Source organism: Anas acuta, chromosome 1 (assembly GCF_963932015.1).
Source record: "Anas acuta chromosome 1, bAnaAcu1.1, whole genome shotgun sequence".
Lineage (NCBI taxonomy): Eukaryota > Metazoa > Chordata > Aves > Anseriformes > Anatidae > Anas > Anas acuta.
In genome coordinates this window covers 159,711,056-159,736,241 of record NC_088979.1, presented here as the reverse complement: position 1 = coordinate 159,736,241, position 25,186 = coordinate 159,711,056, and the positions used below count along the sequence as shown (strand labels likewise).

Sequence of the window (25,186 nt, the reverse complement as noted above, 5' to 3'; positions counted from 1 at the left end):
TTCAAGGAAAACAAGTTCAATATGACCAAACTCTGCTTTTTGTTGTTGTATAAAGTTAACTGTAGTGAAGAATCAGCCTCCTTTTGGAGAGTTCTTCAGTACAGTTTGCCCACTTGCTTTGTTCTGAATTAGTTATGTACAAAAATTTCTCTTCCTTAAGCCAGACTAATGTTGAATGTTTAATGAAGGGATCTGCATAAGAATATGTGTATGATCTGAACAGCCTTGCAGTTTTAATTTATCTCAAATCATGCAGACAATCTTTCATGCTGAAATTTGTCATGTTGCTCAAATCACAAGGGAAGAACTCACTTGAGCTATTGACGGCCGAATATTTTTGCCACTTTATTTGTATCCTTTTGTAACCCCACTTTTTGATGGTGTTCCTTCCTGCTCTTACCTCAAGGCATGAAAGAAAAAGATATTTTGAGAAATGCTTGCGCTGTCCCCTTGCTGCCCCTGGCAGAGTTAATCCAGCCATCCTGCTGTGCTCGTAGAGCCTGTTCTCTCCCACCCGCGGTGCTTCCTCCTCACAGATTAAGAGTCAAAGTACAGCGTGATGCCAGCGCTGCCTGTGATGTATGATTCTGGTCTGCCATGGTGGCCATTGCCTTTTTAAAGGCAGTTATAGTGTTGCTACAGTTGTGATGGTATAGAGATTATAAACGAACGAAGAATCTAAGGAAGAACTAATGGCTTTTTTTTTTTTTTTCAAGCTATAATGTATCTGGAAAATGGACAAGATGTTGTGTTCAGGGTTTGACAGGTAATGTCACAGTCCAAATCAAACAAAGGTTAGACAAAATTGCTCTTAATTTATTTCAGTTATGCCAATCAATTAGATTATCTGATAGAAAGCAATAGATTATAACAGCTGCAATTAAGATGAGCTGGTGGCTTGTATATTTGTAGCTTCTTCTGGTTGGTGCTGGAGAATGAGGCTGATGAAGGTTGAGGAGGGTGTGAAGCCTAGGAAGGGGTGCTACTACAATTTATTTAAAGGTATGAGTTTCTTTCAGCATCTGTAATAATTGTTTTAATGAGCTTATGCAAAGATTGCAAACCAATGAAGTATAAGACAACTGGGAAAATAGTTTGGCAGGGGGTTCTTTCTAATTATTGTTATAGTAAGGTTGTATGTCATGCCATAACCTGTACTAAGGTTATAGGTCATTCAAAAATTATTCTTTTCAGGATTGTCCTTACAGAAAGTAACGTGGTGAAATGATCATTAGCTGTTGCTACAGAGCTAGTAGAGCAATAATTGAGGTTCCTCTTTACATCATGTCTTATATGAGTAGCTGCATATTTTCTGTGAAGTAATTAAATGGTAAAGATCTCAGTAGAAGAGATATCCCTGGACAGCATAACCCAAAATAGAGACAATGGTGCCTATACTGGCACATGACAATACGTGTTTTATTTCATTCAGTGTGCCAAATGCTGTCAAAGAAAACTGTATGGCCAAGGCTAAACAGCCACTCTGCAGTGGAGTGAATCTGCACTGATTACTGATAAGACAGAAGCAGTTAGGAGAAGAAAAACAATTTTCATGAAATGGCTACCCTTTCTGTGACAGTTTTGTTCCAGTCCTCAGAGGGAAAATGACACACACCTGACAAACAAACTAGAAAAATAAAGATAGTAACCACTGAATACTGAAAAGAATAGGCTCGTGGACCGTGGCTTCTGTTAAAACATTGGCTTCAGGGTTCTTTGGTGCTAGCTGGCCACTTCTTTCAGGTGGTCCAGTGTGTGAGAAGGTGTGATTTCATTGTAGTGGATGCATCTCAGGTCTGACATGCACCTCTGTAAGCACAAAATTTTCACCCCATTTCTCTTTCCCCTATCACCAGTCCTCAGTGTGAGCTCTTCTGTGGTCAAGTGAGGAAACAGATAAGGATTTACATTGGACTGCTCCTTGCCTGCCTCCCAGGTTTGTTTCAGCCAGGTTGGCTCCCTGGGGTGCAGCCCTGGAAGCTTGCTCTGCCATGGTGTGTTTCTGCTCTGCAGAGCAGCACCCATCCCATCCATTTGGTGTTTTTCCCAACCCTGGTACTTTCTTCTGCAGATCTTCCTTTTCAGGTGTCATCTCCATGTAGATTTCCTGAAACTTACAGGACTTATCACTTGTACTTTGGCAATGTATTGGGGTGGGTTGTGTCCTGACCATCATGCTCTTAGTTTATAGTAGTAGAGTATTGACATTGCCAGTGATGGGTCTTGTATCAGAGGTTATAAATGTTTTTTATATTGAATGTTTAATACTTTAGGGGATAAGTCTATTTTAAGTTGCTGTGTGTGTTCTGTGCAAATCACTCCACAAAGCAGCCTGAATGTAAGCCATAGATAGCCTCTTCACATCAATTTTGCTTGAACTAGTTATTCAGGGGTGGAGGCCATGCTTTTAATGTAAATGTTTTACTATATGCAAAATAATTTAATAAATTGAAAATATCTTAATACAGTAATATTTAGGTCTTCAAGCATCCAATGGTAACTTGCAAACATAATAGGTTTTTGAATGCTTTTGGAATAACCTGTCCCAACATTTTTTCTAATGCTTGCTCCAGGTTCTCCTGTCCAGTGTTTGGCTTTTCTGCATGTATATTGAAAAAATATTTTTTTTTTTTTTTAACTTTTTATTTAACAGATGAATGTCCCATTCTTTAAAAGCTTGAATGTTTTGATTGTGGTTTAGGGTTGTTTATTTTTTTCCTTTTGCCTGGAATTCCATGATGAAAATGAATCAAGATCAGAAAAAGGATCAACTAACTTTACAGCTGTTAGCATTTTCTGCAGAGATTTGTATTTTATCTCCAATTTCTCATTATATGAGCTATATTTCAGCCTTGTGTACAAATTAATTGTTTGGCTGATAATTGCATATTAAACGTAGATAAGTAAATGATTAGCTAATTATGAAATGTGTTGTAGTACTGGTAGCATTAATTATAATTTATCCACTATGTAAGTAATCCTGCAAAATATAATGGGATAACATATTGGTGTTGCAATTGGTCTCTCATCATCCTGTATGATTAACATGGAGGACCTCAAGGAGATTGGCCAGGAACAACACTGCTGGTCTCTTTGATTGCACATTTTCCAAATCTGATCTGAGCCAGCAACTAGACCTGCTATTAGTTCAGCACAGAAGTAAAAATGCAAGTCAGTACTGGAGAGAACAGTCTAAGAATACTCTTCTAGTATTCATTTTGGGAATTTATTCCACCTTTCAAGTTGTCCAATATTTTTTCCACATAGTGCCTGTGAAAATAGAAGGAATTTATTTCACTCTATATACAGACTTGCTTAGAGCTTGCTGTTTTTCACATAAAGAATATTTTCAGTCTTGCCTCTTAGAATAGGTAATCATTATTGTAATAGTCTGTGTTTGTATGTATAATACACTTCTAGGATTACTGAGTTATGTATTTGAGCCTCGTGTTAAAAAAAATGCACATATGTAATATTTGTCATTAAACCTGAGGCTTCCAAAAACATTATGTTGTGACATTTTTAAAAATATGGATTTAACTTCTTTGTAATAAAAATAAAATAAAATGCATGTAAAAAGTGGCTCATTCAGCACAGAGCCTGAGACACATCCTCAGGAGATAGAATGCCAAGGTCTCATTTTTATTCAGGTTCCATTGTATTTTCTTGATTTTTATTAATGAAAAATTAAACTAATATTTTTCACTGAAATAATGAGTTATCAATTGCAAGCACACAATCATTGTTTTGTTTTTATCCTTAATGGAGCCAAAAGTGCCAGCACCTGATGTATTCTGACAGCCAATTCTTAAACTAATGAGAAATTTGAAAACAATTTAATGACAAAAATGTCCAGTGAAGTCAAGGCAAAAATTCCCTTGGCCTCCACAGTGCCAAAGGCTATCCTGAGTACTTCTGGAAAAAACATAGTAAATCCTCACACACCTGAGTCTGAGGTGGGATGGCAGTGGTAAGCAGCACTGCAGCACCGCTGATCTGCAGTAAGCTAACTGGCAGCAACGCAGCTCAGGTGGGAATAAGTACCTATGATTCAAAATTACTTTTTCCTTAAGAAGGTTCTTGTCCTTTGGCTGGCTACTCAGTACCATTAAACTGCAGATTTGCAACTTTTTTTTTATTATTTTTGGGGGCAGGTGGGAGGGGTGGGGGACAACATCAGTTCTTCATGATCAACATATAGAAACAGGACTTGTTAGGCAGCCATCTGTCTCTGAAATGCTATCACCAAGACAACTGACATCTGTTTCCAGTTGGGTGATTAATTCAGAGGGATAATGACACATATTTCGTATCATTATGATATGAAATCATAAGTCTCTTGCAAGTCTTTTCATATACATAAAAAAATGATTGCTTCCATTGTAATTGTGGAAAGCAGAGGTGTCTTGCTCTGGGCAGAATTGCAGCAAGGATGCTTGGGAGCCTCTCTCTTGCTGTGTGCCTGCACTTTGCTGTGCTTTTGGGGTGCTACCAGAGAATCCCTGCACTGTTTAAAAACGAACAAGAGTTTGTGATAATTTGGGCCCATGATTGTAGGGCTGGAAGGAACTAGTAGCTACAGCATGAGAATCAGCATGAGAAAGATAATAAGGTATTGTTATGTGAAAAATGCAATGGAAGTTTAACATGGTTGGGTGTGTCTGGTGCCGATAAGCCACCAGGCATTCAATATTGCAGCTACCTTGCATAGCTTTTGCCTTCTTCCGCCTGCACATCTCATGTTCTTGCACGTGAGATGGGAAGAAAGGATGTGGGAGGGATGCAGGATCTTGCCTTTTCCCAGAGCTCTCAGTCACTTCAGGTCTAGGGCTGATCCCATGGGAGCTTGCCCTCATGGAGGAGATTAACGAGCCTGCTTGGTAAATGGGACTCCTGGGTCTCTGACATCCCACAACAGTTTTAGCTCAGCTGGGAGACTGGGGCATGGGGTCATTTATCAGCTCTGCCATGTAGTGACTGTCATCATTTTTTATGAAAGTATAATGACTCAGACATATTTATCTTTCAAATTATGCCATCATTACACTGCAGAATTTTGGTTGGTGTGTGGGTTTTTGTTTGGTTAGTTGGTGTTGGTGTTTGGTTTTTTTTTGCATGTGTGTGTGCTTATTTTTTGGGGTGATGGCGAACTTTTGATCAGAGATATCAGTTAGATGAATAGGAGTTTTCAAACTTTGAGTAAAAATGTGCTCCATCCTGGCTACTTATATAGTAATGCATTTAATCCATTTTCAAATTCTCAGTTATATCAAGCATGATGATCAGGTGAGCTGTGCTGGATGACCTAAGCTAGTTTCATGAGTATTCTAGGTGTTATCATGTCTTAGGATTAGTGCCGTGGTGTGATATTGTGGCAGAAAAATAGTAATAATCAATATACCCACAATTCCAGAATAGCCTGGAGTTTATTGCAGCATGATCAGCAGTACAGCAGTTTAATAAAATTGAATTTAGCTATTTTTTTAGGCTGGTTGCTTGCAGAAATAGAAGAACCACGCCTTATTGGTTTGTATTTAAATTTTTTTCTTCTTAGCTCTAAATGTTAGGGTTGTTTACTAATTAAATGAAGCTTAAATTCTGAAGTGTCTGATGCTGCCACTAGAGAATTACCAGTACTGTTCTGATCACTCTCTGCTTTTCCACGTTGAAACTAGCACCTAGTGTCTGACTGCTGCTGCTGTTTTAGACCAGACTGCTTGAACTACTGCAGTATTAATTTTGCACCATACAGTAACTTTTCAGATTATTCCAAAAGAAAGGGCATTGATGTCTTCAATTTCAGTAATCTTTATAATGCCAATTTAAATAAATAAATAAAAGTAGAATAATTACAAAAATGTGATGTTTGTTCCTATTATTCAATCAGAAGAAAAGATCAGGCAGAAGTTTGTTGCAGAAATAATGCTCAGTTTTAGATGGAGTAACTTGTTAATTCCAGCATCTGCACATATATTGCCATCAGGGAGTTGCTGGGCTACATGTGTTTGTTTTTTAAACATCTGTCAGCTAAGTCAGAAATCTAAATGTTGAGTGTTGCATTGATTATATTTCTGGATTTCTTACATTTCCTAGTGGAATTTTATTTTATATACTAATCGTTGGAGAAGATAAAGATAAAAATAGGATTGTGTTTGTGTTCATACACAGTTTATTTGGACAAATGATTTGGGCCATTCTCCTCAATTATATTACAAATACAAGCAAATATATTAGAAGGAGTTGCATTATTTTTGTCTTAGGTATTGTACTGTTGGTGTGGATCACCATTGTACCGTTGTGCTTTTCCTGTCCTAGTAATGAAATATAGGCTGTGCAGTGCCTTAAGCTACACTCACAGTTTGATGACATCTTCTAGCTGATTACTGCAGCCACACTGCAAAACTTAGTTCACTGTCATGTATGAAGTAAGCTCCAGTTCACTTGACAAAATGTCTTACTGCATAGCCCTTGAGTGCATGGTATTGGTTTCACTGTTGCATGGTACAAAGACATTCATTCACCGGCAACTAACTTGTGGGCTAAATATGTGCAAGACTTTTAATGCTGTTTTGATATAAAACCTTAAGGTGTTCCTAAGATATTGCATTAGGCAACTTCACTATTACACATCATTGTCCTATATTTGTGATATTTGACAGTTGTGATAAACACTGTCAAGGGTAATCCATCACAGAACAACTTTTTGGCATTTCAGGGTGTTTGTCTCAGAACTCAAATATAGAAGTGCCTCAGAAAAAAAGTATTTTACATTCATTAGTCAAGTATCAGGCTTTACAAGTCCATTTCAAGAAGAAAACAAGTGTCTTCAGTTGACAATATGTAGTTCAAATGGGTAAATAGAACTGTTAGCTGAGGATGATATGTTTGTGTAGATTGCATCTTTAAATCCCTACTACTACCACTTCTCTCTTGAGTTTACCACCATTTAAGTGGAATAACAAAATACAGAATAAGCTCAGAAGTGTTTATGGTGTTTAAAGATCTGTATTGTTTTGAATATGAGCACAGTTTTTGAAATAAGTTAACCATTTAGACCTGTATCCTGATCTCTGATGTGGGAAGTCCCACAAGACTACTCTGCTGTTCAGCAGCTGTATGAAGTCACAGAAAATTGCTTTGTGTGGATTTCTTTGCCTGGTTTGATACAGCTAATAAAGCATTCAAAGCACTGAGGACCTCAACATGACCCACGAACTGTAGATTGACTTAAAAATCTCTGGGTAGGTGCTCCTGATGATGGGGAAACATTATGAAAGAAACAAGTTCACTAAAGTGCATTACCTGAGTAATGCTTAAAGCAGCTGTAGTTCTTTCACGTGTTTCATACAGTTAAATACTGAGATAAACTGTGCACCCTTGTGTTTAACATTCAATGTAAACTGAATACATAAGTCTCCCAAATGCCTCTGGCATTTCTGTATGCTGTGCTGTCTGAAGCTGTGCTTTATGAGTGCTTCTGCAGATTTAGACTAATATGAGAGAGAACATAACAGGCCTGTGGGACTCCACAGCTTGGGTCTGCTGCTGGGCTTCAAGGTCTCAACAACCTTCTTTAGCTGCCTCTCATGTCATAGCCCATCATGTTATAGATGCAGAGAAACCGGATGTTCTTGATGTTCAATGATGTCAGATAGCGTAGTAAAATTTAACAAAATGTGAGTGAATTCACTTGCCTATGGATAGGAGGTCACCCACCAGAATGATGGCTGTGTTGCTGTACCTGAGATACTGGATCTAAGAGATGCCTTTGGAGAGTCATTGCATTTTCTTTGTAGTTGTTTTCTGTGTTTGTTGTTGTTGTTGGTTTTTTGTTTTGTTTTGTTTTTCATGAATGGTAGTTCTTAATATTACTGCTTAAACTGAGGTAATTGTTCACTGAAAAGGCACCATTTTCAGAGTTTTTGTGGGTACTATTACTTTTTCTAGGATGCGTGACAAATTCCTTTCAACTCAAGGGTGTTGACACACAGTGGTCCTAAATATAGTGTGAAGTACTGTCTTCTGGGAGTGAATGGAGGCAGCTCTGGAGTATGAAACCATACATAGTCTGCAAGAGTTACGTGAGGATACCTCTGAGGACAGAAGCTTGCTTCCGCAGTTATGGCTGCTTTACACTTTGAAGCAATTGTAGCTATTAAAGAATGGCATCAAAATATGTGTTTGTTTTTGTTTTTGCCAATAATGCTTGTTTCCTACTTTCTGCTTCTTCTCTTCTGCTCTTCTGTTTCCCCAAGAACAGTGTTTTTTTTGTATGTGGTAGAGACATGGAGAGGTACAGGTAGGGTATAGTTGCAGTAAATTTGGAACACTTTTTCAGAAGTGTTTTTGGAGTTTAGACAAGCAGAAGGCATTTGAACTTGTCCACTGATGGCCAGGTTTGTGTACAATAGAGATTTTTCATTGCATATGATAAAAGTAGTAGGTCACCAGGACAAGGTTGGGGAGAATGTTCGTCCTGGTTTTCTTACATGAGGATGATTCTCCAAGATAAATGCAAACTCTGCGTGTCATTCAGAGATTACCTGCAAAAGGCATGGTGAATAGATTTAAAAGCAATACTATTTGATCATTGTGCAGTTCATTTTCTCCCTTGTTGCTGTCTCAAAGTATTTGCTGGCTGTTCCTCAATCTCTGGTCCTTAATATCTGTATCTTTCCCATACCTATGAATCCCTTTATCATTCACTTTTTGGCTCCATTTCTGTGTTTCCAGTCTCTCCCTCCCCTTCCCTTGTTTTCACTCCTGCTTTGCTGCCTTCTCTTCCTGTGTCATTTTTCTCTCCTCCTTACTCATCCGTGAGCCTATTTCTCATTTTCTGCATCCATATCTACTTTGGTATCTTCCTTCATTTTACAGGATTTTTCCTCTGATCTCACTTCTCATTTTCTCTGCCCTTTGTTTGCCTCACACTGCTCTGTCTCCTTAACCTGCGTGGTGGACTAACTTGTTAAAGCATTCAAAGTGAAAATGGTCTCAGTCCGAATAGATCTTTATTTAATGATTACAATGTGTTCTTTTTAATGAGATCTTTCTATTACTTTTCCAGGTCTTAAAAATTAGCTTGATTGGCCACCGGAAGCGTGTTCTGGCATCTTTGGGAGACAGGCTGCACGAAGATCCTCCTCAGAAACCACCTCGGTCGATAACCCTCAGGGTGAGTCCCCATAAAAATTTGTTTGCATTTCTTTAAAAGTCAGCAAACATTTCATAATATTCACATGAAATCAATGGTTGCTTTGAGTGGGATTCAGTTTAATGTCTCTTTGGTAGTTTACAGTGTGGATGTCTTAGGCTGACTTGATCAGCCACACCTCCTCTTATCGCCATTGGAGAGAATTTGACATTTTTACTAGGTGATTCATCTGACCTGGTTCAGATGTCTACGTTAGGATGAGATAAGTAGTGTCTTAGAAGTGCCTCTCAGCTGAAGAAGTTAGCTCAGGAACAGACGTCTACAAGCTGCATTTCTACATCAGCCCTTAGGAGTCCCAGACCAAGCGATCAATATTGCAGAAAGAGTTACTGTTTTCCTTTCGTGTTTTGAAAGTGCTTTCACTTACTTTCCAGAGGAATGCTTTATGCTTTCTTTAAAGATTGCCTCTTGAAATTGTTGAGATACAAATGCCATCAAGGTGTTACTGTGAATAAAAAAAATCTTTGCATTTTTATTTTTCATTCGTATTCCCACCTTCAGAAGCCTTGTTGCAGTGTCCTTGGGGTTTTTTCACACTTGCCCAGTTTTAGTCTCATTACACCAAATTCTCTCAGTTTCTTTTGTCCAGCATCTTTGCTGTCTGTTACCCTGACGAAGTTATGGTCTGATGACCCATTCCTACTGTGTTCTCTGAAAGGGAGTTCATATTCATCAACACTTTTATTTTGATATTTTAGGTCACATCTCTTGCATTTGATTGGTTTTGATTATTGTCATGGGGCTGAATTTGTGACTGGAATCTCATTTTGGGACTAAATTTCCAAATGTCAGAGAGTGGCCTGTGCTCCCAAGTTAAATTTCCTGGTGTAAAGAGAAATAGAGAAAGACAGAATGAGGACTTATTTTTACATACTCCTCCTGATTTCTGTGACTAGCCTGTTTTCAGTCTGCTTAATCTCAAATGCCACATATAGACATCTTAAATCATCCCCTCCCAAATTCAACCTATTCCTAATGCCATGTCAAAAAAAGCGTCACAAACCTATGATGTCCTGCTCTAAGGCACGTAGCACAAATGTGTGAATATTTTTCTAGTATTTTGTATTAGTTGTATTATGTGAATAATTTCCTGATGCATGGCAGGTGTTAAAACACTCCTAGGAAAGAGGAAACATGGGCCAGCATTTGAAAGTCACACATTTTTCGTCAGTACTGTCAGTGCCTCGGACTGGGGAATTAGTTCCTCTTCAGCAGGTGGGAACGTTTCCACAGCCTATGTTACTGGTTAGAATTGTGTATTCTCAGTTAATAGTGAAGATAAAGTTGGATGACCTCCATCTGTAGTCAAAATGATAAAAAAGTAGTCTGCTGCTCCACAGCTAGAGCTACTGATGCGGGCAAATGCTAAATGTCATTCGTCACTTCATAGTATTGGAGTCTTCGGAAAGAATCTTAAAGTAAAGGACATGAGTTTGGAATAAGATTTCTTTCACATCAACCATGCCATTTCACCCAAAACCAGGACATAGTATTTGGTCTGGTTTTAGTTTTAGCTTGAAAATTGGCTTAAATAAAATATCCACAGCTATTAAATTGATTTATATCTAATAGAAAAGTTTGTTCCTTGTTTAAAGAGTCTCTTTAAGGTCCTAAGGTTAACCTAAGCATTGATAACACTTTATCTTTTTTTTTTTTTTTTTTTTTTTTAACTCTTTTTGTACTATTTTTTAAGGTACTTTATATATTTAAAGGAAAAAAAAAAATTAAATATTTAGAATAGGAACAAATAGACTAATTTCCAGAAAAATACATTATTTCCCCATTAACTGTGTAATAAGGAAACATTATTTTGATTTCAAAGTCATATACTCAAAAGTTAGAAAATGCTGAATCTCAGGTTTTCTTGGTAACTTAGTCTTACTTTCTTTTCTTGAGTGCATTATAACATAATATTTAATTACATGACCACTTTCACTGTTTTTCACGGAAACTCACCCTCACCCAGTCAGCCTTTGAGGCCAGAATTTAAACTAGGTATAACAATTTAGAGTGAAAGGCTGAAGAAGTGTTAACATTAGTAATGATAATTTAACACAAAATTTAATGCACTAGAAAAAAATCCTTTTTTTTGGAACTGGCTAGACCAGTGAGGCATCAGGGGTGCCAGGGTGGCCTGGAGAAGGATCTCCTGAAGATCACTTTCCGGCCCTGAACTGCATGGTTCCAGCTTGTGGTGGGTCTTAGAGGTGGGGACAAAGGAGGTTTCAATAGTGAAATGTATCGTCAAGCATCCTTGAATTCACAGGGAGGTGGAAACATGGCAATGAATACACCGTAACTAGCAACAGCACAGTACTGAATACGTGATAGCACGCTGCATGGCCATCCATGCCTGATCTGCAGCACCGTGAAGGAAATGAGAAAGCGGGTATGGGGTGAAAAAGAGGAATGAAGGAAGAATGAGAGAGAGCTTCATGATTAAAAGAATAGCTGTAGCTATGAGAATACAGATTCACACCTGCTTTTGCCACAAAGCTCTTGGATAATTCTTGGCAAGTTATTTAAGTAATTGCCTCATAAACAGTCACTAATTGTATGTTACAGACATTCTGCGTATTTGACTGGAGTCTGGAGTCTGATTTATACAAGTGCTAAGCACATAGTACTGCAAATTAGATCAATAGAAGCAGGGTTTTGAATACAAGCACTTGGAAAATCAGGCAATAGATACTGTAATTGGGCATCCAGAGTGGCTGATATTTATTAGCCTTTGTCTGTGTGTCTCAGTTCCCTTGCACTAAAGTGGTGATTATAAAATGCCAGAAGTCACAGGGTGTGGTGAAAATAAATTGATTGAAGTTTGTAAAGCACTTAGAAGCATCATGAAAATGACAATATTAATCATTCTATCTTCAGAGCAGGATCTGAATAGAATTTGGGGAAGAGGTTTGGGGCCATGAAATGAGGTGAGAATAAAACACTGATTACACAATAACTAATGATAACACAACGCTGAGTATATGACAACATGCTGCACAATTGAGGATCCATCTGTGCTGTGAAGGACTTCTCTGAGAAAATAGCATGAAATCATACAGTTAAATACTGCATCGTAATGCAGAAGCACTGTTATTCTTTTATTTATTGCCTTTGTAATTCTTGCCTTTATAGCAATCTTCCAATATTGATTTTTGGGTGAATTTCTTCTTTATATGCAGTTTGATAAAATATGAAAAACCCATGTAACCTTGATATCCATTGCAAACTCTTCTAACACTGAGAGCCACTGATGGCCATGCCATGTCAATCTATTGGTGCTAGCACTGGGTGAACTGTGGTTAGAGTAAGAAAGAGGCTACATACCTTGCTGGAAGAGCAGGTAGCAACTATTAGAAAGGAAGTCGTTTGGTGCCCCTGTACTCAGATTATTTTCAGCAGAGGGCTGTGTGCAGCATTGTGTCAGTGCTAGGCCTGTGGAAGAACCAGGGACAGGCTTTAGGGATGATGCTTCACCAAACCTTCTGAGTGTATGCAAACTCCAGATTTTCAGAAGACTTTAACTGGGCCAAATGTAGGTGGATTTGCATGAAGGAGGAAAAGACTATTCCTGAGAGGAAAACATTCCTTTCTTTGCCCTGGGAAATGTCAAGTACTTGTTTCAGATCACAGGCAAGCTAGAGAATTAAAATTAAAAAAAAAAAAAAAAAAAGGAAAAAAAAACTCAGTGAATTAAAAGTTGTAAACAACTACCCTGATTTTAGTCAACCAATGTGGAAAACTCTAACCTGTTATTATGACTGTGAGGAATAACGTCATGTAGACTCCTACAATTCAAATGTTAACACCAGATATTACTATTACTTGAGCACAGAAAGAGATTTTTAACTTTCCATTTGGAAGAGATTACAACTCTGTTTTCTTTCACTATATCTTGTTTCTTAACAGCATGGAGTAAAGTACCTTAATGCTTTGCAGAATTAGGTTTGGTTCAATGTAATCAGGCATGAAATATCCACTTTAATTCTTCATTTAAATGAAAAAGCAGTTGTTTTTTTTTGTTTGTTTGTTTGTTTTGTTGTTTGTTTTTTTTTTCCCCTCCATGTAGAGTTCTTTGCTGCTTTTCATTGTAGAACATATTCAGGTCCCTTCTTGCTTTTCAGTATAAAATACAGTATTACAGCAATAGGTAATTCAGACACTGAAAACACACTCCTGGGTATGATCTTTGCTCCAGAGAGCTTACTGCAAGAGCTTACTGTATCAGAAAAGTTGAGCATTGTGGGGGAGGAACATTTACACCCTTCCAGTCACTACAGCAGTGTTTTACTGCACATGCTGGATGGTGTGTCCACTAACTGAACAGCAAGGCGTAGCTCTGATGATGATGATGATTTTAGTCACCAAGGCAGTGCTGAGCAGTGGACTTGGGCACTGGCGTTTGTAATTTGTGTTTGAACAAGTGATGCAGTGTGCAAGAGAACAGGTGTTTCCAAAAGTACATGTGGTGGCTGCCTGTCGCTGGTGTGGTTGCAGTTCATGGGAAAATCTGTAGTCAGGAGGATGTGTTTAGCTGTTAATTAGATGGAGGTCATGTATCAATTTGCATGGTATTTGCACATTGACTGATACATGGTCGCAGTTCAGCACAGGAAAAGCCTGGTGAAATGTTTGTACTTTGATACTTTCCATCATTCTAGGAATTGTTATTTGTTTTTTTTCTGATGTCCAGTACCTCAAGTTAAAGTATGTTCTGCAAGACCTATAAAAATTGTAAACAAAGTATCTATATTTTGTAAATGTTCATGCATTTATTTTTTCAGGCAAGGGATGTTGCTAGAGTTCAAATCACTTTCAAAACATTTTTGCTTCTCAGAGTGGCTTAAAAAGTGGTGAAAATGTATTTCATCTTACAAACAACTAGTCTTAAATCACAACTTCATTTGGGCCTTGACAAGAAGTAACTCACTGTTTATCTCTCTGTCAGTCCTAGTAAAGGACTGCTATATTATACAAGGAAGTTTTGGGGAAGGAATTTGCCACTTGCTCAGAGCAGTAATGAAGTATTCTTCCCTCCATTTGGGCTCTGCACCTTTGGTAGCACATTTTTGGGGAAAGAGACGGTTTTCTGAGTGTAGTCTGTCACTTCCCTAGCCACATGCACAGGAAGAAGAGAATTGTCTCATAGAACTTGCCTTCCTCCTGGTCATGTACGAGGGAGATGGAGAGGTTCTGAGGAAAGAAAATGACTGCTTGCTCTGTGCCTTTTTTTTTTTTTTTTTTTTAAGTATTATTTGAAATACACTTTAAAATGTGTAGTTTGAACAATATGCTGCTCTCATTATGCTGTATTTTTGTCCTCTCTGTTCAGGAACCCAGCGGTAACCACACTCCTCCTCAGTTGTCTCCATCACTTAGCCAAAGCACTTTCACTACTGGTGGCTCCCTGGACGTTCCCCACATTATCATGCAGGGCGATGCAAGGAGGAGAAGAAATGAGAACTATTTTGATGATATTCCTCGGTCGAAGCTGGAGAGGCAGATGGCACAGGTAGGATTACAACTATGCCATTAAAAGGCTGCACTTTGCTGCTGTTGGTTACAGAGCTAATTCTAACTGTAGCTATGGGTCCTGCATATATTAAGGCTGAATTGTAAACCACAAAGATTGACAATTTTTCCAAGCTGGGTGTTCCAGTTCTATTTCAAATACTGTAAGTTGGTGTGCCGTTTCTCTTGAGAGGAAGAGTTTTGGGGGTGTTTAGGTGCCTGCAGGCTGAGATGAAGGTGCCTGCTGCATACCAGAACATGCAGACTCCCACTGGCACTGCCTCTGCCTCTAGCTTCTGTAAGATTCCTCAATTTCTGAGCAACTCAGATAAAAATGAGCTGGCAAAAATCAGAGGACTGGTGGGTGTGGTGATGAGGGTCAACAATCTGCTAAACTTTGGTCTGGGGATACATCTGAGTGTTTAATAAAAGATTTAACTGTGTAACAGCTCATTTGAGCATTACTGCAGCACTACATCCAAATGGACATTGCATCAAGCTGTTCATGGAAGACTAAAGTAACCTTCATCTCTAAAAATCTTCACCCAATCTAAATATGGGTACTGATAATTTTAAATCAAGCACATGTTGACCAGAGTAATATCCTGTACAGGTCAGTAAAGTTGAGCTTTGGCATCTTGTCAGCAAAAATGCCTTAGGATGAACTGGGCTGTGTTTTGGTGGCACATACTATGCAAGACAGCTGTGCTTTGCGATGCATGCTGGGGACACGCCTTCAATTTGCCATTGGAAGCAGCCAGGCAGCCCATGCAGTTCACAGCGTGGCTCATCCCACCACATAGCAGGATGGTGCTTTCAGCCTTGCCTGATACTTCCTGGTTGTTGTCAGGCATAGCTCAAAATAGAGTCTCTACCCAAAATCCAGCCTCGAAATGGAAATAGCTATGCAAATAACTATATTATGGTTAACATAATGAACAAAAGGCTGCAGTCTCTGAGTTAATTGCATGAACAAGAAGAAGTAATTAAATAAACAAGCTAAACAAGGTGCTGCTGTTACCTGGGAACACAGAAACAAATTGAATTTGATCTGTTCAGAGGACATTTCTAGGCAAGTGAAATTGCATTTGTTAGGGTGGGGCTGTTTTCTTGCCTTTTTAAATCACCTAATTTTCTGCTGTATTTTCTGCTGTGTAATGTTATTGTACAGAATTAATGGGAAAGTTGCCTGGTGAATGAGCTTCTTTTCCAATCAAAGTCTGCTGGGTTTTTGGGGCAAGAACAAGGCTGAGCTGAAGTCCAGCAAGGAAAAGCTCACTTCTTACTGTGAATTTATTTCTTTGAAGGTCATGAAACTTAGGAGTGTGAAAATTAAGTACGCACTTGCTCATGGCTGAGTAGACTGGTTCATCTGCTTAGTTTATCACATCACTTGGTTTACAAATCCCCATTCTCACTTCCTCTTTTAGTCTTTTAGTCACTAACATTGGAGAATAAAAAAGCCATAGTAGCAAATCTTCCTCTCTACTTTTCACTCTTTTCTCTTCCTCCTTGAAGTCCTGATATTCCCTTGAGGTATGACACACTTGTACCTCAGAGATTTTCTGCAGGCAGTTGAGACTGCTTTTCAAGAGACTGTAGTATGTTGCATAGCCAAAGACAGAACTGAGCAGTTAGTACTTAGGCCACTTTAAACCACTTAAAACCAATTACATGATTTTTTTTTTTATTATTATTATTATTTTTGGAAGTGGAGGAGGTGGGAAAGGAAGCAGTTTATACCTATTTGTACCCACAGCATGACTTCAGTGCCTTCTAACTTTCACTGTGGAATATGAGTTATCCTTTGGGACTCCAAAGGGGAAAATGGGTTCAGTGAAATCTGTAAGACACTATTTTCTGTTAGTCCCCAAACTCCAACCTGTTTGGAGTCTTTCTCAACTCTGCCCCCAAATTCTGCATTGCTGATGTATGCAAAATTCTCTTTGACTTTAATGGGAAAGTCAATGACTCCCTCTGGTGATCATTCTCACTAAATTGGACTCACCCCATTAAGAGGCTAATCAGGGATTTCTTCAACCATTCTGGCCCAAAAATAGATTTTTAAATTTAATTTTTGCAATATGTGAAGTGGCACTTTGTGAAAATGAACTGTATTTCCATCAATTTTTTTCCCCTAAAGCCCCTTTGAAACTAAAGGTGTGATAGTTATTTCTGGAAAATAAAGGATATTCATTTGATTAACATGAGCCTTCTGCTCCATGTTTTATCTAACAACTTCCTCCTTGCAGTTTTAAGGCTCCTTTGGCTTATGTCAGATCAACACCACTTCTGAGTCTGATACCAATCCTGCTTTCCAGCTAGAATATTTCTCACAAACAAAATAATCTAAAGTGATTATTGGAAGAACCATATTATTTATCTTAACCATTTCTTTGCTAAGCTGTTTGCATGCTGCTGTATGAATCTGCATGTTTACTGGATGCCATGGTAAACAGATGTGCATAACAATGTCTTTGCTGTGATTTTTTGAAAGGGTTGTAGGTATATTGTTCATCATGAAATTAATAGGTATTTTATGGCCTTGAAGAGAGAGGAAAACACAGGAATGAGAGCTTTTCATGGTATTACCTTATTGAACTTGATTAGAATATGTTAGGATAAGGCTGTTTGTAGCCTCAGTTTAAAATTTAAAATCTGAAGTGGGTATTTTGAGAAAATCACGAGATCTAAAGTTGCCATCCTTACTATGGCCTGTGTTTTCACTGACATATTACATGGGAATCATTAAGCATGTTGATCTTTGCATCAGATATCAACCAGTGTTTGTTGAAACAATGAGCACATCAGTTTAAATCTGTTCTCCTTTGATCTGCTAAATGGGCTTAAACAATTCTCTAAATCATAATCAAATCTGCTTGTAAGTAATACAAGACTTTGTTTCCTGGAGGAAGCACTGATTTAAATTTACTTAATGTGGGTGGTTTTGTCTCAAGGCCAGCATGTACCTTCATTCACAGTTCCCTAGCAGACTGTTTGCGACCTAAGAGAAAAAATCCTAATATAAACAATGAGTCTAACCAATTTACGTTCCCCACTGGAGTAGGTTTGGTCATCCAGCTCCCCAGTTCACATCCAAACTGTAACTGTGGAACTCTTCAGCGTCTGGTTGGATAAATCAAAACTGCCAGGAAGGTAGTACAGAAGATTGCGAGAGGTTTGTTTTCAGAAAAAATAAGATGGAAAAAAAATCAGAAAGGCTTGAGTAGTCTGAGTCATCTCTGACTGTGGATGTTGAGTTTTGTGCCTGCAAGCTGCACATTAATACGATCAAATTAAAGTAGTTTAAAATAGCTGAGATTGCTCTTAAGATTGCCTAGACCTTTAAAATAGAAATGAAGACATAGAGGCAAAGCCTAAGAAATCAGGAGGAGGAGCCTGTTGAAGGCAGTGGGCTCTTAATTCACCCCAGACATTGCAGGGAAAAAAAAATGTGGGCAAGAGCTTGGGGGGCTGACACACTGAAAACGCCCTCCCTATGGCAAGCAGGCAGGGAGGCGTGGGCAGTGCTGATAGCAGGAGCAGGGCTGGCATGTGCTCTCAAACGAAGGCACTGTGTGCCCAGAGGTGCCAGAATTCTGTTGTTTTGGGAGGGGGCACGTGGGTGGCAGCCTCTTCAGGGCTCTCAGGAATGCTCTGGGCTGTCGCTGCCTTCAGAGTAAATAAACAGGTAGTGAGTCAGGTGAAGCTTTCTGGTAGGATCATCATGGTCCATATGGGGGGCACCCCAGTGGGATGTGGCTGGAGGAAGGGAATCACTTAGATCTGAGAGTTGGAAAAAATATTCGCAAATCCTAGCAAGAGTAGTTCTTTCCCAGAAATGCTAAGCACAAACTTAAATATGAAAGCCCTTCTGGGTGCTTTGGTTCCATTGGCTAAGGGATTCTGTTCTTTTCCCTAAAGCACAAGATAACCAAACTGTAGTAAGTTTGAAATACAGCTTCCTCCACTATTGGGATACTGCTTTGTCACACTGCTTTGTGAGATATAGTAATTCACTGAAGGAAGGATTACAACCGATGTCTTAGAGGTCTTTTCCAACCTAAATGATTTTATGATTTTGTATTTAGGAGCTTGTTATTTAAATGCATTTAGTAGCTGAGATCCTTTTTCTAGAGTAGAGGAAAAGTGTAATAAAAAGAAGAGACAGAATTAAAGACCTGTTTGTAGGAAAATAGTTGTGATTTTTTTTCTCTCTGAAATTTTATCTTCAACTCAATAATATCTTCCAAATACTTCCCAGATATTAACGCATTCATTTTTCCAGTGCATTGTGGTTTAAAACATAGTTTTAAATTATGTTTTCCATTTTACAGCTAAGAAAATGAAGGTATAAGGATTTTGCAAGTTGGCTAAGATGACACTACAATTTTCTAGAAATTTTCTAGGAACCAAAAATAGAACTCCTGTACAATAGGACCCATTTTTAGGTGGTGGCTGCAGTGTTGTGGTTTTTGTTGTTGTAATTTTGTTTTGTTTTAACTTTTAACCATAGTATAGCATTTTTACTTGCTTGTTTCCTGTATGCTTTTCTGTCTCCTTCTCCACTTTAGAAGGATTTAAAGATTACGGTGAGTGAAGGAAAATATGCCCAGGAGAAAATCAGTGTGTAAAATGAGATTATCTAAGAAGCAACAAAGAATGGATTTTATGAATGGTTGAAATTACTGGTGAAATAACAGAATTCTTTATAGTGGATTTAAGAAGCAGTAAATACAAAAGTATGGATGACCAGTTTATTTCATTTTGTTATTTTTTCTAAGATTTTCTTAATTCTGTTTCTCAAATAAGCAAAAAATAGTGTACAGTCTGGGGATGAACAAAAGCCATTTTAAAGAAAAGTATATGAAATCCAAACAAGATGTTCTATGGTTCATATTTTGAAGTGCATCTTATTTTAAAATATGGAAAGATGACTTATCTATGAAGACCTTCAATTTAACATCAAAAGAAAAATGCTTTCTAAATCTATTTTTATTGCATTTTATAGGTGTTACTGGATTTTGTCTTTTTAATTCAGATACATATTAATGCCAAAAACTGCTATGTCTTGAAGTGTAAATTTTAACAAACCCTCAAGTATTTTTTATTCAGTAGACAAGTAAACTGATAAAGACATGAAAAATCTAAGCAATTTCTGTCTGAATAAAAAGGTGCATATTTTCATGAAGGCTACAGAAGCTAACATTTTAGAAATAAAGCCGTGGGATGTGGATCATACCTTCATGCTGCTTCATCATATGGAATTAAGGAAGTTGTTTCTATATTTGGTACTAATGATCCAAACAAATGCCATAAATACTGCACCAAGATGGGGACAGATGTTCTTTCAAGATGGGGACAGATGTTCTTTATTAATTTACTCTTTTTTCACACTCAGCCTTGTGAGCTAGAAGCTCTGTATTAGAAAGATCATATGAAAAATGGAGGAGGATTATATGAAAAATGGAAAAGGCTGGGTAGCTTTTACAGACAAGGAGACTATATTCTTATTGAAAAGCTGCATATTTCAGAGTCAAAGCTGAATTTCAGTATCTAACGTCTACATTTTTGAGCTCCTGGGAAATAACTTGTACTGAGTTTGCGGTGCTCTTCTGAAAGAGCTAGGATTGTTGCATTTTGGTTTTGTTTTGCTAAAATGTCAGTAACTGTGCCTAATGGTGAGGACTGAAGCCACAAATTTTATTTATATGGGTGGTATTTGTCCAGAAGTTTCTCTCCTATATGCAAGACTAAAGGGCTAGGGAGCACTTGTAACTGGCAGCACCAGCAGAAAGGGGAGTCGTCAACTGGCAAAGGTTTGGCGACTCACCACACATCGCTGGGCCAGGGCTGTGGCTGTAAAGCTGCACCTCCAGAAGCCAGGCACGGCAGTGGCAACCTTCAGCAAACTGGTGGGAAGACCCTCAATCAGTCCTTCCCACCAGGAGCCTAAATCCTGGGTTACTGGATGGAAATCAAATGAAAACAGACTGCATCATGTGAGAGACAGTGTCAGCTGGTTGAGAGGGAAACCCAGGTGTGTTAACAGTCAATTCTCATTACAGAAAAATTTTCCAAGCATGTCCCTGTGTGCAGCAGGCACCCAGAGGCAAAGCAGTGTGGGACTTGAAGCCCTGCGCCTGGCTGGGGGGACAGCCCTTGCAGGCTCACAGTGGTCCTGGGCCTGTTGTCTGCCTTCCCGTGGTGTGCTGGGGCACACTCCTGCTTGCGAAAGCTGCCTGAGAGTGCTCATTTCTTACTCTAATAAGAATTGTTATTTCTGATTTTGGCTCTATCTATAAAAGAACTCATTTCAGATTTCACTCTCCATCTCTGAAGATCTTTTTTTCACTGGAGGATGTGTGATTATTCCTGTTGGTAAGGCAGGCTCTCCCCAGAGCTTGGGGAACATTCAGGGAAGCAACATCTATTGAGACTGCACAACTGCTCTCCCACAGTCCTGAAACATTTGGAGTGATGAATACAAAAGGGGCCAGCCAGCCCCATTCATTCCATTTCATTTGTTTCTTTCAGCTGTTGCACCTTTAAAGATTGTTTGCTGTGCCACAAGTGATTTTCTGGGATTTGATCCAAAATTCTCCTCATTTCTGGAGTGAGACTGAATTATAGTCAGCGAGTTACTGCTACATAATTTGCATCAGAGAGAGTGGGGTTGCTATCATTTCTTTGCTTCCCTTCTGTGCCTTACTGGAGCTTAAGTGCCAGGATGTGGGAGCAGTTTCCTGAAGCTCAGCCCTGTGGTGGGACACACAGTAGAGGCAGTGGGGAGATTAGGTTCGTGGCTCCTATTCTTGCACCACATCTGCAAAGTGGACATGTGGGCCTTGCAGAGGAGAGATGGAAGCCAACAGAAGAAACAGCTCTCTAAACATAATCAGAAGGCATAAACTTCCTCTTCTCAGGCTTGCTCAGGGCTGATCAGACCATTTGGGGCTGATGTTTACCTAACTATGGCCATACCTTGGTGTTTTCTAGACTACTTGTTCTCTCCTGGATTCCCTCAGTTTGCCTCCATCCTCCTTGAAGTGCAGTGTCTAACACTGGACTCTGCTTCCAGATGATGCCTCGCTGGTAGCTGTGCATGGTGCAGAAATTACTCCCCGTGCATTACTATATGCTACTTGTATTAAATACTTTCTTTTTTGTTTATAAGAGGGGAGTTCCATGAAGGGTCACCAACACAGTTGGGGGCTAGATCCAGCACCTGTCCTATGAGGAGAGGCTGGGTGAGCAGGGCTGGCTGGAGAAAAGATGGCTTTTGGTACAAAAATGGAAAGAAGAAAGGCTCAGACTGGATGTAAGACAAACTTCCTCCCCACAAGGAGAAGCAAGCAGTGGGACAGGTTGCTCACAGAGTCTGAGCAATCTCTGTCTTTGGGGGTTTTCAGGACCTGACTGGATGAAACCCTGAGCAAGCAGGTCACATTTCACAGCTGCTCAAGCTTTGAGCTGGGGTTTTAAAGAAAGCTTCCTCAGCTCCCTTCCAACCTGAATTATCCTGAAATTTGTTTGCTTATTCATCTGCAAAACCTCTGTATTTCACTTGTAGTATACTGAAACTTCCAGATCTGAGTGACACCCCCTCCCCCCCCGCCCTGTTAAAACACTCTGCTAATCTATTTGATATTTTATTTGTATATTTAATCTTACTTTACCAAGACATACTCTTCCCATATGAATATCATCTGACCAATTTCTGCAGTTCATCAAATCCATTCTCAGTTCTTACCCCGTTATGGAAAGTCCTTGAGTTCTGGATCCTCCCCAGAGGGTCTGCAGGGAGCAGGTCATTGCAGATTCTTTCAATATGTTCCAGTCCAGTTCTGCTTAAATACTGATAATTATTCTCTAAATGTGTATTTCAACTTCTTGTGCAAACTCTGCATTTTGATTCAGGCTAGTTTGTGTACAGGGAACATCACGTGACATCACATCAGAAGTTGCATAATCAGTGTCCACATCCTGCTGTGCTTCTCCTTGCTGCTGATGATTTAGTAGGCCCGTTTTCCAACAAAGGAAGGAAATTTGATCTGAGATGATTCATGCTGAACAACCTCATTATAAACATCTTGAATTTCTCTTGGCCTATAAATGTTCTGGCGGGTAACACATTGCAGCAAGATCACACTTTTTCATTAGGCTCAATTTTGTATGTGTGCATAGAGAGAGATACATGCACATTTATTTATTGATACATGAACATTTATTTCACACGGCCAAGAGAGCAAAGTCAGGAGATCTCAAAGGCCACAAGGACCAGGGGATGGTGATTGGGTTTTTAAATGATTTTGCTAGTAACATGTTGGTCCCTGCAGTTTGGTTGGCTATAAATTCCTAAACCTTTCTTTACTCCTATCTTAAATGTTCTTTTAGCCCTTCTTTGGTCTTTTTATTATCTTCCATGACTTTTTGAGGATAATTACTCCTAGTTTAAGTAAATCTTTGACATCTCCTTAAGTGCCATGAAGCTGACTGGTGTTGAATACATCAGGACTGCTTTCTATTGAGCTCCTGTTCCTTCTGTGTACGTTGCCCACATATTATTTCTGTTGCTTTCCAAGGGTATGATTTCCATGATCAATCTTAATACTGTGTGATCACCTTTGGTAAAATTACTTTGTCTTCAAATTATCAAGTCATCTCTGTCAACAGGGATGGAGCTTACACTAACTTTTCAGGTAATTTTGTTCACCTTACAAAGCACTAAATTATCTCTAACACAGCCTGCCACATTGAAGACCAACATATGTGGTGTCCTACATTTTTTCAAGTAAATATATTAGTAACTAGAAAGAGTTGAAGCAGATGGGAATGTGGAAACATCTTGTAACATGATTGGCTACTAACTTCACTGCAGGTGTCTGAAATAATTACACCCTGTTGACTTCTATCACAGATGAAGTTAGCAAGAGCAGTAAGAAATATTATTTCTTATGTGAGTGTGTTTTCTGGAAATCACAGAGGTTACGTTAAATAAACAAGAGAACTGAAAATGTCTGTAAAACAACTTTTATAAAAGGCAGTCATGAAGCGATTAGGAGGCTATGTCAGAACTGACTGCTGGGAAAGGAAGGGAGATGGCTGAGTGGAGAGCAGGTGACACAGAGCCATACCTCCCTTCCTGTGGCACTGTTAACCAGTCATCTCTATCATCAGTAGCACATGGTAGGAGCTGTGCAGTGCAGGCTACTCCCTTTTCCTCTTCCTTCACCCCTCCTGTCTGCCAGAGTTGTGTCCCATAGTGATGATTGGGAAGGCTTTCATGCATGGGACATCTATAGCTTTTATATTAGGATATCAGATTCTTGCTGGAACATTGTTCTTCCCAAAAGATAAATGCATACCAATAAGAGAAGTGCATGTTTGATGCTAATCATACAATAGCTGGTGCTATTTTTATTATTTTTAGCTATATTCCTTAAGAAAAAAAAATATTTGTGAAGTTCTTTTTCACAGAACCTTCTACATCAGTGGTATTAAATGCCCAAGTGTATTTCTGTTTATTACCATGGAAGTGCATCCACAGATTTATTTATTTTCCTTTATTTTGAGGGCATATGTTTTGGGAACTGAAAATTGGGCATGTTTGAAGTCTAATATCAACTCTCTCTCCTACTGCTTACTGAATTTCTAGCCTCAGATGCTCACTTAACCTTTTTCCTTTCCTTGGTTCCTTCCACCTCAGCACAGGGGTATGCAACCTGAAGTACTTCTCACAGGGTTTTCATAATTCATTAAAAAAATTCAGCACTTTGAAGACATAAAATATGTATATAATAAATGCTAAATATTTTTACAGTGGTCCAAAGAAAAGGTTGGCTTCTGAATTTCAATTCATTACCTTCCATAAAATTAATGTTCCTTCTGTACTGCATGTCAGTACCTTAGTCATTCAAACATTAATGAGTACAGAACTGAGTAATGAGGTTTGCATGGCTGTACTTCCCACTGGCCATTGATGCAGTCATGAGACATTCTCAGTCGCTGCTGGTCCTCTTTAATAAATCTAGTCACCTGTACTTAAAGGTAATTTAGCTTAATTCTAGACCCCCTAAGCCGTTAATCCTGGAGGTAGGGAGCAGGGACCTGGGCCCAGAGCTCGTCTCTCACAGATGAGTGCTTCAAACATCTGCTTTTGTGCACTCTTCTTTCTCCTAGGAATTAAAAATAAGAAGCGCTTCCCTTCATTTATAAAAGGGATTGAAGACAGCCTACCTTCTGCTGCTTTAACTCATAGGAGAAGAAGGTGAAATATGTAGGTGTGAATTCCCTCAGTCAGAGAAAGGCATCAGATTCAGATCTCCCAGCTCTTGGAGTGAGTGGACTAACCCATGAGGTTCTTTTTGGGGATGGAGGGACAGGGTGGGCAGCATTGGCACGTGTAAGAAAGGATTGATTTCCTGCCTGTTTTTAAAAGCTTAAAACTTGCTTATATGGTTA

At 38.9% G+C, this 25,186-nt stretch overlaps 1 protein-coding gene and 1 long non-coding RNA gene across 9 annotated transcripts in view; one reads left to right on the top strand and one right to left on the bottom strand.

Annotated features, from left to right (window-relative positions):
• ANKS1B (ankyrin repeat and sterile alpha motif domain containing 1B) overlaps positions 1–25,186 on the top strand; it is a 433,040-nt gene that overhangs the window by 371,269 nt on the left and 36,585 nt on the right. For all 8 annotated transcript variants that reach the window (XM_068668850.1, XM_068668849.1, XM_068668847.1 and 5 more), the window contains 2 exons: positions 9,068–9,175; positions 14,544–14,723. In XM_068668850.1, coding sequence (XP_068524951.1) covers positions 9,068–9,175; positions 14,544–14,723 — 288 coding nt within the window. The remainder of the gene's footprint in view (positions 1–9,067; positions 9,176–14,543; positions 14,724–25,186) is intronic.
• Positions 8,995–25,050, bottom strand: LOC137849320 (uncharacterized). The gene is made up of 3 exons (XR_011091856.1): positions 22,476–25,050; positions 12,539–12,646; positions 8,995–10,036 (listed from the first exon to the last, which is right to left on the bottom strand). It is a non-coding gene; the product is annotated as an uncharacterized lncRNA (long non-coding RNA).